Raw genomic sequence first — 15,689 nt, 5'->3', positions numbered from 1 at the left:
CCTCAGGCACACACATTCAGATCTTCCATCAGACAAAACCTGCTGACACAACATGTGGTGCAAAGCAGCACAAGGCAGTTTGTATCTTCAAAACATTCTGCTTTATTAAAGAACAACATCTGGTTTTTAATATAATTTTTTCAAAGAGGTACATTCAGCTTGGAGGTTTAGAGTGTTGAAGCTGGAGACCCAAAAGGCTGGAGGTGGCAAGATGTCCCTGCTGTGTAACGCAGAACTTCTGCTGTGCCCACCTCCACCCCTCACAGACAGGGTCCGCAACCACAAAGCCTCTCGTGCTTTTTTTTTCTTTTTCTTTTTTTTTCAACATTTTGATTTTTTTAAAAAGTGGCTGGAAAAAGGTTGCATTAAAAATACAATCCATTCTTTTTACTTTTAATTTAGACAGGCAAAATTAGATTTGAACACATTTTAAGCTTCGAAAATAGCATTTCTTCTTTTTCCATATATATGTAACTTAAAGGTTTATATCTGGTAACAAAGCAGGCAGCCCCTTCTGTGGATCATCTTACATCCAGTTATCTCTGGCACAAGTCTTTAGGTGACCAAACAAAACAAAAATAAAAAAACAAAACTCCTGCTTTCCATATAAATCCTTAAAGTCCCTTAGGCCTAACAGCTGCATTTGCCATTGTGCAGATGGTTTTTTAATTTTATTTTTTACAGCTATTTAGGTTACAGTAAGGGGGGTTTAATACACAGCATGTTTGAGCAGAGATCAGTGAAGCAGTAGTTAAAATCACCATAAAGACATATTCTATACAGATTGGCATCTAAACATGAATAATCAGTAACAGTGATCGCTTTCAACTTCAACTTGCAGTTAAACCACCAGACAAAAAGTAGTGGCATTGGGTCCGAGGCTAATTTTGGGATGTTGAATGTCTTCACAGAGGAGGGTCTGCCTGTCTTTGTGTAGATAAAATGGACTATTAAATGACACTGGCACAGTCTCACAACAGAGCTGTAGTAAAACAGGCCAACTACAATGACACAAAGCAGAACACGCTCCACAATTTAAAACTGAAAGTAATAAAAAATATAACATTTGTGAGTCAAATTACATTTACTTAATAAATATGCAAAGTACACAATATACACTTGTGGAGAAAAGAAAGGAAAAAAAAGAAACAAACCAAAGCATTATCAAAAGTGTCTGAAATCATGTAATTATGTTTAAATGGAATGTATGAAGCGCTACACACAAGTTAAAGGAAGAAACAAAGGGCCAAACGGTCCACTCCAGAGAGTAGAGTCTCACAGTGGCATTAACTATTCCGATCTGGAGCTGGTTTTCTTTAATCCCCAACTTCAGCCTGACTGAGACAAAATAAGCAAACTTGTAAATGGGTAAGAATACAAATACCTCATTTAGGCTCTAGTACACGTGTGACTTTATGTGTAAGGTGGTTACTCTTCGTGTAATGTTCTTCTCTGATATGTGCGTGCTCAGGCATATATTCATGTGCCTTGGTGACCATCTACACAATGCATAAACCAGTTTCCTTAATAGTGCAGAAAATGTCTAACAGAACTACATCAGTAAGGTTCAAGTAATCCTGGTTTACATTACACACAGGCATTTGTGGCTATTCTCACCCAGTGCATTTGCCGTACACTTGTGTCACGCGCATACAACAAAACATCACTTTTAGGGCACGTGAGTGCGGACAGACTCTGATCGCATTGCGTTCATGTTTTTGGCTTCGAGCAGATGCTAACAATATATCTCTATACTACTGCACATATATTAACTTTCTCATTCAAATTTGACTCTCTTAAATTATCTCTGAGGTTGGAATATTGGAGGTGACGCTCCAAGCAATGTCTCATTGCCAGAATATGCTTAAAATCTCTAATGCATTTCTTAGCCTTACATAAACACACACAGTTTTTGGACTGAGGGTTGATATGACCTCTGCTGACCCCTCATAGCTTAGTATTCAATATAAATGGCATTACTAGATACAAATAAACATCTACAACCAGAAAACCATTCTAACAGTCTTTAAGCTGATCTGAGCTGGGCTGAAATCACATTCAGTAACTTTTCATCCCAAATGATTTGGATCTGTTGATGAGTGTGTTTACTAAAATATTTTAAACAATTTAAAACTTAACAGTTGAAAAGTGTGATACCAATAAAGTAGAATAACCTCTGAAACTGTTGATAATATAGTAAAAAAGCTTGTAGATTGCAGAGACCAAACGTTGGTGGAGTTGTGTGTTCTTTTGAGCCTTCTTTCATGCACATTTAGCATTCTTGAAGTGGATATTTCAGCTGCTTGTTGAAACAGCAGTTGAATAGAGCTACTGACAAGGCAGCCATGTATGCATTCGTTTCTATAGTAAGGTACAAAAAAATGAAAAAAAACTCATGCCTGGGGTCTAAGTACATACTGTATAAAAGAATGTAGAGCACTGCTCTGTAAGCATGCATGAGAGGTGGCTGCTTTTTGAGGTTGGACAGTGAAGGACGGAGAAGGAGACACACAAGTCAAAAGACTTTTAAACCCTCTCAAAGACAGAACGTGTTTCTTCTGATTTTTTTCCATCTCCTCCTTACAGATGGCAGACGTTCTTCCTTGCAACGGGACCCTGAATGAGGTTGACGTGACTGTTATGAGTCCTCGATGCCTTTTAGTCGCGCTCCTTTAGATGCTTGTACGATAGTGGCATTACTGCTGCAATCTGAAAAGGATTGGGTGAGCAGATGTTACCTGATGTTTTCGTCAGAAGTTCATACCAACAAGAGGACAAGGACGAGACACCTTGAAATCACCCCCCAAATCATCCGAGTATAAGCAGTGATTAACCACATGAAAGTCACTACAATGCCACCGGTTTCCTCCACCAGATTAAAAAAGAAATTAATAAAGGAAATGATCCAGATTTGATTTGATTGTCTACTGAATTGCTGAAGCTCAGCAGAGACACTAAGCAAATACAGAAGGTTAGTGCTGACTCTTTGTTTACCTTGATGATTGTAGGAGGGGTTCCAATGATGGCTACAGGGAAAGTAGAAATGTGAGTTAAACTCTGCAAGCTGTCATACAGTCTCTTTCTAAAATTGGCAACCAGAGACCATGGTCAATAGTGATGGATATGTGCAACATTCAGTCCTTCATCCAGGGGGTGGACAAAAACAAAATGTAAACACCTAAGGATATTTAACACAGCATCACAACACAATGGCTACTTTTCATTATTCGCAGTGTTTACATTTTTTGTGTTCTGTATTTTTTTCATCTACCCCCTGTCATGAAGTGGCATCTGGGCAGAGGTTATGCCAACATCACATCATGCACCGAGGCATGCAATGCACTCAGAAATAAAACAGTAAGCAGACAGCCATGACCAATTAGGGTTTGGATGTACACACAGAAGACGGTGACCACGACAAATGATTAAACCACATTGTTACAAACAGTACAAATCGTTCCGAAAATGGGGCCAAAATCATAGGCCAGCCCTGCCGTTTCACACTGTTGGGTAAAGAGGATGAAACCACCACAGACACTCTTACAAGGTCCAAAAATGAGAGAGGCTGAAATAAGAATTTGGATTTGAAAGCACATCTGCGCATGCAGAAAGGTAAATACAAGCTCAGCATCAAAAGGGAGGCTGAAAGGAGCACGAGTCTGCACAAGAAAAACCCCCAAACTTTTGAAACATTAGGTCAATGGATGCCTTCACATATCAAGTGAATGCACCATTTGGTCAGTTTAATAGAAGTGATTAAACAAAACAAGAGGCATGGAAAAAGTGCATCTCTTCAGCCAGCCAATATGAGCTTAACACAACACACAAGAACACAAAGAGTCTTAATAAATGCTGCCTTTATGCTACTGTCTTTGATTTCCTTGTTAAAACTCAAAGTTAGAGACGAGAGAGCTGCTGGACTGGTTGACTAGGGGGAGCAAATCACTGATTGGCTTAAATGGCCTGAAAGTTGGCTGGTACCTGTTTAACTGACAGTACTGGACTCATCTGAAAAGGTTCTCATGAGCAGGGGCCTGGCTGAAGACCGGGGTGACTGGATGCCCCCTGCGCTTGACTGAACCAGCTTCTTCTAGAAGGGTGAGGCAAGAGACACCAGTGACGACACTACGCTGATAATCACATACATACTTTGCCTTTCTCACCGTCTTGTGCTCTCTTTTGCACACAGACATAAATATATACACACAAAGAACAATTAAATACATTCAGGAAGACTTCGATGTAGACATGTAGACAATGAAAATTAATCCAGGAGCCTTTTTAGACAACCCTTCCAGGAATTATCCATTTTAGAAGCCCTTCAGTCGACTTTTTAATAGGTTGAAATAATATAGGGTTACTATCCTCGCAAATTTCACAAAATAAGTATATCTTAAGACATATACAAACACACACACGCACAAACATACACACACACACACACACACACACACACACACACACACTGTCAGGCTTGAGGATCCAGGATGTGGTTGTGAATTTGGGCCTCATGCAGGTACGTTTGGATGCTGTGATGTGCCGCAGCCACCTGACTGGACATGCGAAGGCAGCAGGCAGTGGAGCAGCAAAGGCAGCTGGGAGGAGACACTGACTGATGCAACTAGGCAGACAAGCGTGGCAGGCTAACAGCAAGTTTTTAGCATGGACAACCTGTCCTACTCCACACTGCTGGAAGAGGTGGCAGCGTGCCATTCTTCCCAGTTTCACAACAAAGAAAATCACTCAAGTCAAGGTTTAAAATGGTGCCTTCCAAGGATAGCATTCCTGATATGACACAGTACATCAGAAATTTGAAATGTCTGACCTAATCTGTCCAAGCAAATCGGACTATTAAAATCTACAAAACAACAGCCTGAGTTATTATAGGTGAAGAAAGGACTCTAAACAGTGGGAGAGGAAGGACACAGAAGTAGGAAACAGGCAAGTGTTGCACAGACACAGAAATTCTGAAGTATAAAAGCTGACAAAGAAAAAGAGACCTCAGTCACTCCATGAGAAGCTGTGAGAGCTAGCGGTCTGTGACAACATGAAGATAGTGGATGTCCCAGAGGAAGGAAGGCGATGTTTCATCTTTAGGGAGGATTGTCCAGAGAAGTAAGAGAGAAGGAAATAAGAGGGTGAGATAGTTATGAGTGTGTTAAAGAGCAAAGCATTAGCAGTAGTTAGGAAAAAGTAGGAAAGGTGAAAAATGAGCCTAAAAACTAAAAATATGAGCACCATACATACGCAAGTACTGAATATTGTACAAATCTGCAAGTTATGTGGCTCTCCACAAATATGAGTAAAACTTCTCATTTAGTTTATTACTTCTCCCCCACCAAAAAAGGAATAAAATCAAGTCTAGACACAATAAAAATTTGTAAAAAAAAACAAAAACAAAAAAAAAAAACACCAAAAAAAAGTATGAATACCACCAATGATTTCCATCTGCTTGCAAAGACATTAGAGAGCCCACTGAAATGACAAAATATGCCTTTGACAGACTTCTGGTTGAAGTTAAATAAAAACAGCCTTCAGAAATAATTCAACAACAGGCATAATTTTAAAGATGCACAGAAACTTAAAAAAATTATCCCTTGGTACACAAAATATGTTTTGGGGGTGGTTGGCTTATTTTAGGTTTCTTTTCAAAACCTTTTCTTCTCTCATTAAACAATTCTCTTAAAACACTCTTAGCTTTTGGAAAACGTGCAATGTATATGACAAGCTAACCGACCCCTTTAAAATAAACCTGCATAATGTACGTCATGCTTTAAATAGCCAGCAGAGGGCTGTAATAGATCAGATATTTGTGCTTGGGTGTTAGCTTTCAAATGTCTTTTTTCCATTTCTGAATAGTGTGAGATGTAATTTACCCCTCCCACCATCCTCTTCCTGATGATCTAACACCAAAGCAAAGGAAGTGTGAAGAGAGGCAAACAGCTCCGTAAAGATCTGCATTGCTCTATGTTAGCAAAGCCATGCAAATGTCACAATCAGCAATCACATTAAAATTCCTTGATTTAAATCCTTCCCTGAACAGTACCTCATAAACCTCTATCAGTTCAACCTAAAATATATTAAGCATATGCTCCATTAACAAAAAAATCCATTAGCAAAAATAATAATTAGAAAAGAACGAAGAAAGGGAAGTGAGAGGGAGAGAGAGAAAGAGAGAGGGAGAAAAGAGAGAAAGAGAGAGAGTTATAGCACTACCTGTCGAGCGTAAGGGCCGCGGGGCTTGCGGAGCACCACGTAGAGGATTTCTGGCAATAGACTGAGCAGGATGAGCACGATGATGACCAGCCAGGCTGACACCGAGCTCAGCATGTTGGCAAACACAAAGTATAACCGTTGCTGTCTCAGGAAAGGCCTGGGGGAGAGATGACACTTCAGTTTATACTGTCTGGAGGAGATACATGTTTGACTAGAATGAAAAGGCCAACTAAAATGACTACACAATAAGATGTTTTTTTTTAACCCTCAGTTGATTTCTAACCATATTACTCCTCCCCAGAAGAAGCTGAAAAACACATAGAAAGCCAGGGAACCCCATATCACAAAGTGGTTTATCCATGTCCAGTGCCGTGTATCCAGAGCCAACTAGAATGTTGGAGAAAAGAAAGAAGTAAGAGATCTTTTAGAAAACATATAAAAGAACTTTGCAAAAGACATGACTAACAAAATATCTGCTTCAAACTCACATATCTGCTCTAATGATAGACATTTTATAAATGTTAAAATAAACAGGGGTGGAGCTTACCTTTAGTGTTACAGTGAAAACAAGGATGGTGAATACAATCGTTCCATATGACCAGTTCCCAAAAGCCTACAGTCAAAAAAGTAAAACAATCAGCAGTTGTAGTTAGGAGACTGTATATATGAAACCTGTTTAGAAGTGGATTTAAATCAAACCTGGCCATTATCCTGCAGGGCTGGGTTGCTGAACAAAAACCAAACACCAAAGAAGAAGACCAAGCCATGGAAGACTCCCAGTAATGTCCAGTAGAGAAATGGTCCCCACCGTAACATGGCATTCTTACCTATCTGTCTAAAGATTTGAAAGAGGAAAATTAACAAATTTATTTACTTGCTGTAACATTTCCTGTTTATCACACAAAAGGACAACACCATTATATAACGTATTAATGGTGGCCAAAAAAAGTTACTGTGTAAATACAAATGAGCTACCATCAAAATTAGTCAACTAAACTTCACCAGAAGAACTTTTTAACCTGTTCATTAAATATTTATTTTTACTTTTTTTTTACTTTTAAATTATGCCTGAACCTAAACCAGGACTTTATTTAGTAACAGTATTAAGTCACAAGTTCCAAAAGTTGGTTCTGTTCATCTGGATGTAGCGTTTTCAGAGGGAGAAATGTTTCGTCACTCATCCAAGTGACTTCTTCAGTCTCAGCTGACTGCAGGTTTCCCCAATCTTATAAACATTACATTTGCATAATGACTGAAACCAGCCCACTGAAGGAATAATGGGCTGGGAGGTCAGTTCCTTAATCATAATTATGCAGATTCTCATGACCACTGATCAACAACCACTGATCAAAGCCCACTGATCAATGGCCATGAGTACCATTGACAGAGAGTTGGGGAACGGCTGCAATCACAGCATTGTAAGATGGCGAAAGGAGGATTGCCAGGATGTATACATCGGGAAAACCAAACAACCGCTGGCGAAGCGGATGGCACAACACAGACGAGCTGGCTCTGCAGTCTATTTACACCTATGGGCCAGTGGACACTCTTTCAATGATGAACATGTAAACATCAAGGACAGGGAGGAACGCTGGTTTGAGCGTGGAGTCAAGGAGGCCATTTAGGTGAAAAGGGAATGACCATCTCTGAATCGAGGAGGGGGCCTAAGGGTACATCTTTCGCCATCTTACCATGCTGTGATTGCAGCCATTCCCCAACTCTCTGTGAACGGTACTCATGGCCATTGATCAGTGGGCCTTGATCAGTGGTTGTTGATCAATGGTCATGAGAATTTGCATAATTATGATTAAGGAACTGACCTCCCAGCCTGTTCCTTCAGTGGGCTGGTTTCAGTCATTATGCAAATGTACTGTTTATAAGATTGGGGAAACCTGCAGTCAGCTGAGACTGAAGAAGTCACTTGGATGAGTGACGAAACGTTTCTTCCACTGAAAACGTTACGTCCAGATGAACAGAATCAGCTTTTGGAGATTTACTTACCTGGATGATTGAGCATGCATCAAGACGATATAAGTTACAACAGTAAAAGTATACAATATAATTCTGTACCTAAATTCAAAATAAACACAGTCTCTGGATAGTGTTACCAATTCTTAAAACAGTGATCCAAGTCTAGATTTAAAACATAAGAAAAGAATCTCCTAATCTCTATTAATGTGGGATTTTTGATGAAAGGACAGAACATAACAAGCACATCTACTTTTATAACCCAGTGTACCTGTAGAGGGTAGCGTTTTCCAGGAGCATCTCAATGGAAATGTGCTGTTCGAAAAGACTGTAAGCCAGGATGGGCATAGAGGTGAAGCAGATGTTGTACATCGTCAGATACGCCGCATCATACAGGGGCTGGGGAGGATGGGAGCAGGAGGAAAGGTTGACGAGGGAAGGGTTGGTAGGGAGGAGGAGGAGGGGTTAATATCACGGAGAGGACACAACTCATACACACCACCATAACTTGAGCACAGAGCACATCATGAGCAAGCTTATATACATCTTTCACGTGCTTGTGAAAGATCTATATCAGAGACCAGTGGCATGATGGGGGAACCAAAAAAAAACAAAAAAGAAAATCACCTTTCCACACAAAAATATAATCACTCAGTGATCTTAAAAAGGATGACAGATGTCTAGATCATAGATTTTTAATAATAAAATTAATCCATGTGCTCCAAAGTATTTCCATAAGATTTTCTCCTATTTTAATATTTTTTTCTAAGACTAGGAAAACAAACAAATGCCACCAAGATTACAAAATATCCATATTGTGTCATGGTGTATTCGTGGTGGCACAACATGACCGGTGTGAGTTTTGCCTATTTATATTGTATGACCATAACAGAGTGCATACATCCCAGGGACAGTGAGGAAAGGGGATTGTGAGGACAAGAGCTGAGCATTCGGGAGCACACAGAGGTGTGATTTTAGGGAACACTACTTCCTTTCATGTTCAGAATGTCTTTGAACCTCAATTAGATATACTTACTTGCTGGGAACAGCCGCAGAAGAACTGGTACAAAAACTGTGGTAAGATGAAGCAAAGATTCTGCAGGCGAACAGAGAATGAAAACAGGTTCATACAGAGTTCAACTTAAAAATCAGTCTAACTTGTTAATTCAAGTCAAATCTCTCTCCCTCACACATATAATACTATATGTGTGTATGAGCGTGTGTTTATCCATCCATTTCCTTCTGCTTATCCAGGATTCAGGATTGCGGTGGAGCTAAAGGTTGTCAGTCAATGGCAAGGCTGACACAAAGAGACAGTCCCTCATGCTCATGTTCACACCTGGCAATTTAGATTGTGGGACAGCTAATGTATACGGTGAGAGGGCACGGACAAGCGAGGGAACATGCAAACTCCACACAGAAAGACTCCAGTCAGCCAGTGGATCCAAACACAGGATCTTCTTGTTGTGAGGTGACAGTGCTAACCACTGCACCAGTGTTAAGATACCAAATGACTTTTTGTGGGTACTAGATGTTGATCAATATAGGATTTTTAAGATTGTCACTGATATTTAATGATTTAAAAATCCAATATATGGGTTAATATTTATTTTCTTTCAGGCACACGAAACGCCCACAGATATCACAAATCTTTTTTATCTGACAAATTATAACCATGCACTTTATGAACTTGTTTTATTTCCACATCAAGTCACTGATTAGTCATTTACACTCTGAGCACCTGATCGTTGTGTTTGTAGCATTCCAAACGTGTTTTCACGAAAGGGCAATTACAAAGTGCAACTGGCGGAAAACACTGACACCCATATTATGGTCATGTTATGCTGATACTGACATATTGGCAAAAAGCTAAAACTGGCTGACAGTATCAGTCAACCAATATATCTGTCAGCCTCTAGTGGGTGCTCCTAGTTGCCTGGATACAGAATCTCCACTTACCTTATAAAAGAAATACTGCACCAGGTGTGCAATGCGAACATAGTAGAGATGCCCATGTGCCAACAAAAGTTTCTTGAGGTGCTTGAGTTTGGGGATGGCATAATCACTGTTCCTCACCGCCTGTCGACCCTCTTTCCCCTTAATGCCTGAAACACCAAGGCCAAAACAAATGATACATTTCTGCACTCCACTACACATAGAAGAGTAATTAAAGATAGCTAAATCAGCTTCAGCATGACATTTCTTACCAATGCCAACATGAGCTTCCAAAATCATGCTGACATCATTGGCTCCATCTCCAACAGAAAGGGTGATTGGGCTGCCTTTGGAGTTCTTCACCATTTTAACTATCTATAGATAGATTGATACAACAGCTGAATAAAATCAGAAATAACCTTTCACTGTGAAAGAAATCAATTCAGTTTTTTTATTTCTCCACTTATTAAATCACTGTTCTGACCTGTGCCTTTTGTAAGGGAGCCATGCGGCAGCAGAGCACAGACGTGCAGTTTTGACAAATCTGCAGAAATAGGTCCTTATAGTCATGTAAGTTGTTTTCAGAGGATGAGTTGAGCACCATCGACAGAGTGGCTCCATCTACGATAAAACCAAAATCCTGGCTGGACCAATTCCTACAATACAGAGTAGACAAAATAGTTCAATCGTTACTAATGTTATTTTTGGTTAAACTATTGCCCCCCACCCCCTAATAAAAAGTCACTATCAAAAAAATAAATAAATATCAGAATAATGTCAGCATATAGCACACAGGCTTATGTAGTCTAAGGAGCCAACCTGGCAACGCGCGTCTTTGCTGGTGGTGCATCCTGTACAGTTTTCTTGTGGTACTCGAGCAAGAGGTCATGCAGTCGGTCCTCACGCCTCTTTCCTGGATACTCTAAAGTACGCACTGTTAGCTCCAACAGCTCTGTGTTCCTCTTGAACAATCTGCAAGCATAGCAGGTGGACTTGGCCGTCTCCATCTTGTCTCCTGTTAAGACCCACACTTTAATGCCTGCTCCCTGCAGAGCCTCCATAGTCTCTGCTGCCTCCTCTTGAAGACTGTAGAATAATAATAAGAAAAGAATCATTATGACTACTAGCAGCAAGAATACCTACAATTACGTATAGTTTATATGCATGTATAAAAAAAAAAAAAAGCTAAGCTAAATTCACAAATTTCAGGTTTGGGAAGGCATAGTCCTTTAAAAGTGTGAGTGTTTGTATATTAAATGATGAATAAATGGTGACTCACGAATATGTTTACTTCCTTTGTTGTAGTCAGTGCATGTGTTTTAGACTTAAACTGTTGTAATTCATGCAGTCTATTTTTAAAAGCTGGAATCTTTGATTGTAGGTCCCAACTTAACCACAAGATGGCAGCGTGAGCTTAAATTAAAAAGCTCTGAAAAGAAGGGCTTTTAGCTGATTCAAACTAGTCAGATGAAAATAGAAAGCCAAAGTCATACATGATGAAAAAAGTGACAGTTCAAGATGTTTAAAACATCCCCAAAGGGAGGAATTAACTCAGGACAAGACTTGGTGATTTGTTTATCACAGGCTTTTGCACTCTTTTGGTTTCCATATGAATAATATTGTGTATTCTGGGATTTCTCTATGCTGAGGATTTCACCATCTATTTTTTTTGGCACTGATTTTTATTAAGGGGCAAGAACAGCACAAGTATGCAGATTTAAGGATATTCAGCAGCTTTCAACACGGAAATGTTTCTCCCACTGAAAACGCTACGTCCAGATGAACAGAATCAACATATTTGGGGTTTCAACACAGCAGTTTCACAATTAAGAGCAGCACAATTGTATATTTTGTGCGAGCACCCACCGATCTTCAACAGCAGTAGCTCCAATTAGATTCATTCCAGTCTCCACTTGGTTGTAAACAGCCATGAGCTTCTCCTCTCTGTCCTGCAGAGCCAGTCTAGCTTCCCTTAATCCTGAATCTACCTGGTCATACTCCTCAGGGGTGAGATGTTTGTAGGCCACACACAGTGTTCGGTAACCATCCTAAACAGTAAAATAGCAGCTGATGTTATAAAAGACAAAATGTTATGTTAGGAAATCATTTCAACAGATCTAAATTTGGGAAGATGAGATGCTTTCCACCACGTACTGTTGCATTACGCTCCACATGCATGCGTATCTTTTCAACTTCCTCCTGTTTGACTCGGGGGAAGATGGAGGAGTCGGCTCCCTTACAAAAAAGCAGTGTTTCACCTGGGGACAAAAAAACCCCACTATTATACAGACACCCAGCATCAGGGATGTGCTGGCCAACGCTACATTATTAGCATTCCAATAGCGTTGACAGTAACCTTAAGCTCACCTGATATTGATCTGACAATTACACTCATTCGCCTTCTGACTGGGTCAAAGTTCAACACATGAAGCAATTCATACCTATAGGATGTACGCAGAGGAAATAAAAGATGTAATTTGAATACAAACAATAACTGAGATTTTAAAAAAGAAAAGACATTCCTAGAAATGACTAACTTACATTTCAACGTCATTTGTCCTGTTGAGAATTTTCATGGTTTTACTTTCGAGGCCAAGAAATGTGAAGCCGTACCTGAGATCGAGACAAATCAAAACACAAATGGCTTTTATGTTCTCAATAAATATTATAATGAAATTATACCAGGTACATTTTCCTTTGGTTTATCAATTCCAACTGTGTGCTTGTCAAATAGCCACCTGAACTCACTGAGTCATGACACCCAACCTCTTACCTCATTGCACCCTGGACCAAAGCAATCTCATCAGGTGAGGAGGCTATAAAGCCCCTCTGCTCCTGCAGTGGAGGGACCACTTGTCCATCTACCATTAATCCATCCACCTGGTCTATCCGTCCATCCTCTTGACCTTGACCCTGCTCTGTAGACTCCTTTACCTGGACTGTGTGGCACAGGCACAGGGCACGTAGAAACAGCTCTTCCCTTTCCTATAAAAATTACGTAAACGTGGCTTAATACTGTTTAAAAAAAAAAAGCTACATGTAGGGCTTTACAAGTAGATAATTCATTCATAAACCTTAAAATAAATTCATAAATCTTTTTTTTACTTAATAATTAACAACCAAACAAGGAGCTATATACAGTAGCTGGAGTTTGGATAAAGCCTAGAATTTACAACCAAACTGACCCGTTATCAGCACAAGTAATTAAGTGCAATAGTCTGTGAAGTGTTATCAAGTACTCGTGTCAGGAGCATGCAGCTCCTTCCCTCCGCTATGTTATACCGCATATGTCGACATGTCAAGGAGAATGTACCAGGGTGACCAATAAAGGGTCTTTCTGGGCAGCGAGCTATGTAATGGCCATATGTTAATCCTTGTATGACTTTTACAACAGATGGCGGGACACCACAACACTCACCCTGCCAGCTTTCTGTTGTACTGTGTTCATAGGTCCATCTGTAACGCAGAATCCGTCCACTTCCGAGCTCGCGTCCCTGTACTTGTATTGGTGGCCATCAATGCAGCACTCTATGAACTCCATGTTATTCTGAGTTAGGGTCCCCGTCTTGTCTGTGAAGACGTACTCCACCTACAGGCAACATGAAAATAAAAATGACACACACTTCCAAAACCATAAAAATTCAGTTTCTCGTTTAAAAGCCTCCAACAATAATATTAGGCAATTACTTCCAGGAGGAAATTACACTGCATTAATCAGTTTAACGGAGCATCACCTTTAACTCAAATAATCATCTGGCAAACCAAGTGTGACTGATCTATGGCAGCGCTGTTTAAGTCAGCAGTGCCATAATAAAAATGAAACAAGGAGAATTCATTTTAAGGTAGCACTTAACATTAGTCTGGGGTTGAAGTTTTGCTTTTTAAACTACACAAAATTCAGTATAAAATAGTGCTATTGATTGTTCTACGGATTACATCTGGACATCGTTCATAGATGCTGGAGATGAAATGTTCAGGAAACACTTCTGAGTTTTTATAAACAATAGAGGAATTTAGTTACCATAATTAAAAATCTTTGGACACAGAAATGCAGAGTTTACAGAAAGCATCATGACAGATATTTCTGACCTGTCCCAGCTCTTCATTGAGGTCCGAGGTGTTGACCAGTGCCCCTTCCTCAATTTCACTGTCAAAGAAATCTTTATCCCAGGATATGAAAAACGATCCCAAAAACTTTTGCATTTCAACGGTCACATACATGGACACTGGAATGATGAAGTTGAAGAGCACCATGAAGGACAGGAAGTCGGTGAACATGTTAAGGTACTGTTGGTTAAAAAAAAAAAAAATTTAAAAAAAGAGGCACATAATATATTTACACACACATATATACATATATATATATACATATACATATATATATATACATATATATATATATATATATATATATAGGGAGAGAGAGAGAGAGAGAGAGAGATCGAAAGAGTGAGTTGCGGTTTGCATCATTTTCTCCATAACCTAAGCAATTCTAAGAAACCATTCTGCAGTCCTACAAGTCACTGTTTATACTTGCAACAAAAATGAGGAAATGGCAGTCACAATGTTCAATGCGGGCTAAAGCAGAAGGTTAACAGATGACATGAAATAGACCACATCATATGGCAACAGTGGCCATTTTGCTCATTTTATAAGAGCTTTAAAACTATGTGTAGAGTTCCCTCAGCATTAACTACAACGCTTTAAGGACAATAATAATTACTAGTGAATTAACATAGGCCTCTATATTTATGTATGTAGTACACGATAACAGTATGATGAAACTTATCTAACAAGCCATATTTTCTTGCAACAGCTGTTCTTCTAGTTCTGCTTTAGACATGTTTTGTTTTCATCAGTCATTTTTCCTTTTTTTTTTTCAATAAGGTTTGTTTTCATTAGGTTTCTAAAATGCAAACTCACCCGATTGGTTTCCTTTTCTTTCAGAGTTTTCTCGTTGTACCAGGGCTCATCCTGTCCAGGCTTGCTCTGCCATACATACTTAAGCGTAGTACACACTAAGGCCTTGCTCACCAATATGCAAAGGTAAACCAAAAGGAAGGCATTGATAGACCTGTAGACATAAAAACTCCAACTGGTGAGAATCAAAGGTATTTTTTAGACTTGTTTTATACATATTGTTTTTCCCTGTAAACTTACTTTTCCACAACAGAGCGTTTCTGAGATTTTCCTTGGTAGTTAAGAGCCATCTTTGTCTCCATGCCGGTGTAAACTGCAACACCTTAAAAAAGAAAATAAGAAAAGACATCAGCCTTTTAGATATCGAGCCATCTTTAATATGTTACCGGTAAAAAAGCCATTATTGACTTACCACAGATGCTTTGAGTGTTCTTTAAAGTTGCTCCTTTCAGCAGGAGGTTTTCTGGGCCCAGTGACCTGCACAATCACATCAGTAGATCCACCTATTTAGTCATACAGTTGCTGTGCAATCCACACTCCTCTATCCTCTAAATGGAAACCTGGCAGGGAAGCTGGCATCCACTCTAATATACGCAGTGACAGTACACAGTATGCCTGCAGTCTGGGCTCACACCAGTTCCAGTGTTCTT

General features: G+C 39.6%; 1 protein-coding gene across 4 annotated transcripts in view; it reads right to left on the bottom strand.

Moving 5' to 3' along the window:
* Nucleotides 1–78: 78 nt before the first annotated feature.
* Nucleotides 79–15,689, bottom strand: part of atp11c (ATPase phospholipid transporting 11C) — a 42,995-nt gene continuing 27,384 nt past the window's right edge. The window contains exons 9-31 of one of the 4 annotated variants that reach the window (XM_031742747.2): nucleotides 15,452–15,516; nucleotides 15,280–15,361; nucleotides 15,043–15,193; nucleotides 14,209–14,406; nucleotides 13,538–13,708; nucleotides 12,893–13,104; nucleotides 12,661–12,732; nucleotides 12,487–12,560; nucleotides 12,274–12,377; nucleotides 11,986–12,167; nucleotides 10,939–11,205; nucleotides 10,604–10,775; nucleotides 10,392–10,494; nucleotides 10,144–10,289; nucleotides 9,221–9,280; nucleotides 8,456–8,583; nucleotides 6,916–7,051; nucleotides 6,764–6,829; nucleotides 6,500–6,603; nucleotides 6,217–6,373; nucleotides 3,982–4,090; nucleotides 2,995–3,026; nucleotides 79–2,709 (exon numbers count right to left, since the gene is read on the bottom strand). In XM_031742747.2, coding sequence (XP_031598607.1) covers nucleotides 3,986–4,090; nucleotides 6,217–6,373; nucleotides 6,500–6,603; nucleotides 6,764–6,829; nucleotides 6,916–7,051; nucleotides 8,456–8,583; nucleotides 9,221–9,280; nucleotides 10,144–10,289; nucleotides 10,392–10,494; nucleotides 10,604–10,775; nucleotides 10,939–11,205; nucleotides 11,986–12,167; nucleotides 12,274–12,377; nucleotides 12,487–12,560; nucleotides 12,661–12,732; nucleotides 12,893–13,104; nucleotides 13,538–13,708; nucleotides 14,209–14,406; nucleotides 15,043–15,193; nucleotides 15,280–15,361; nucleotides 15,452–15,516 — 2,755 coding nt within the window. In that variant the 3' untranslated portion in view covers nucleotides 79–2,709; nucleotides 2,995–3,026; nucleotides 3,982–3,985. The remainder of the gene's footprint in view (nucleotides 2,710–2,994; nucleotides 3,027–3,981; nucleotides 4,091–6,216; nucleotides 6,374–6,499; nucleotides 6,604–6,763; nucleotides 6,830–6,915; nucleotides 7,052–8,455; nucleotides 8,584–9,220; nucleotides 9,281–10,143; nucleotides 10,290–10,391; nucleotides 10,495–10,603; nucleotides 10,776–10,938; nucleotides 11,206–11,985; nucleotides 12,168–12,273; nucleotides 12,378–12,486; nucleotides 12,561–12,660; nucleotides 12,733–12,892; nucleotides 13,105–13,537; nucleotides 13,709–14,208; nucleotides 14,407–15,042; nucleotides 15,194–15,279; nucleotides 15,362–15,451; nucleotides 15,517–15,689) is intronic. The other 3 variants (XM_031742827.2, XM_031742981.2, XM_031742907.2) reach the window with 3 other exon arrangements.

Source organism: Oreochromis aureus, linkage group 2, assembly GCF_013358895.1.
Source record: "Oreochromis aureus strain Israel breed Guangdong linkage group 2, ZZ_aureus, whole genome shotgun sequence".
Taxonomy (NCBI): Eukaryota; Metazoa; Chordata; class Actinopteri; order Cichliformes; family Cichlidae; genus Oreochromis; species Oreochromis aureus.
This window is presented reverse-complemented; position numbering and strand designations above follow the sequence as displayed.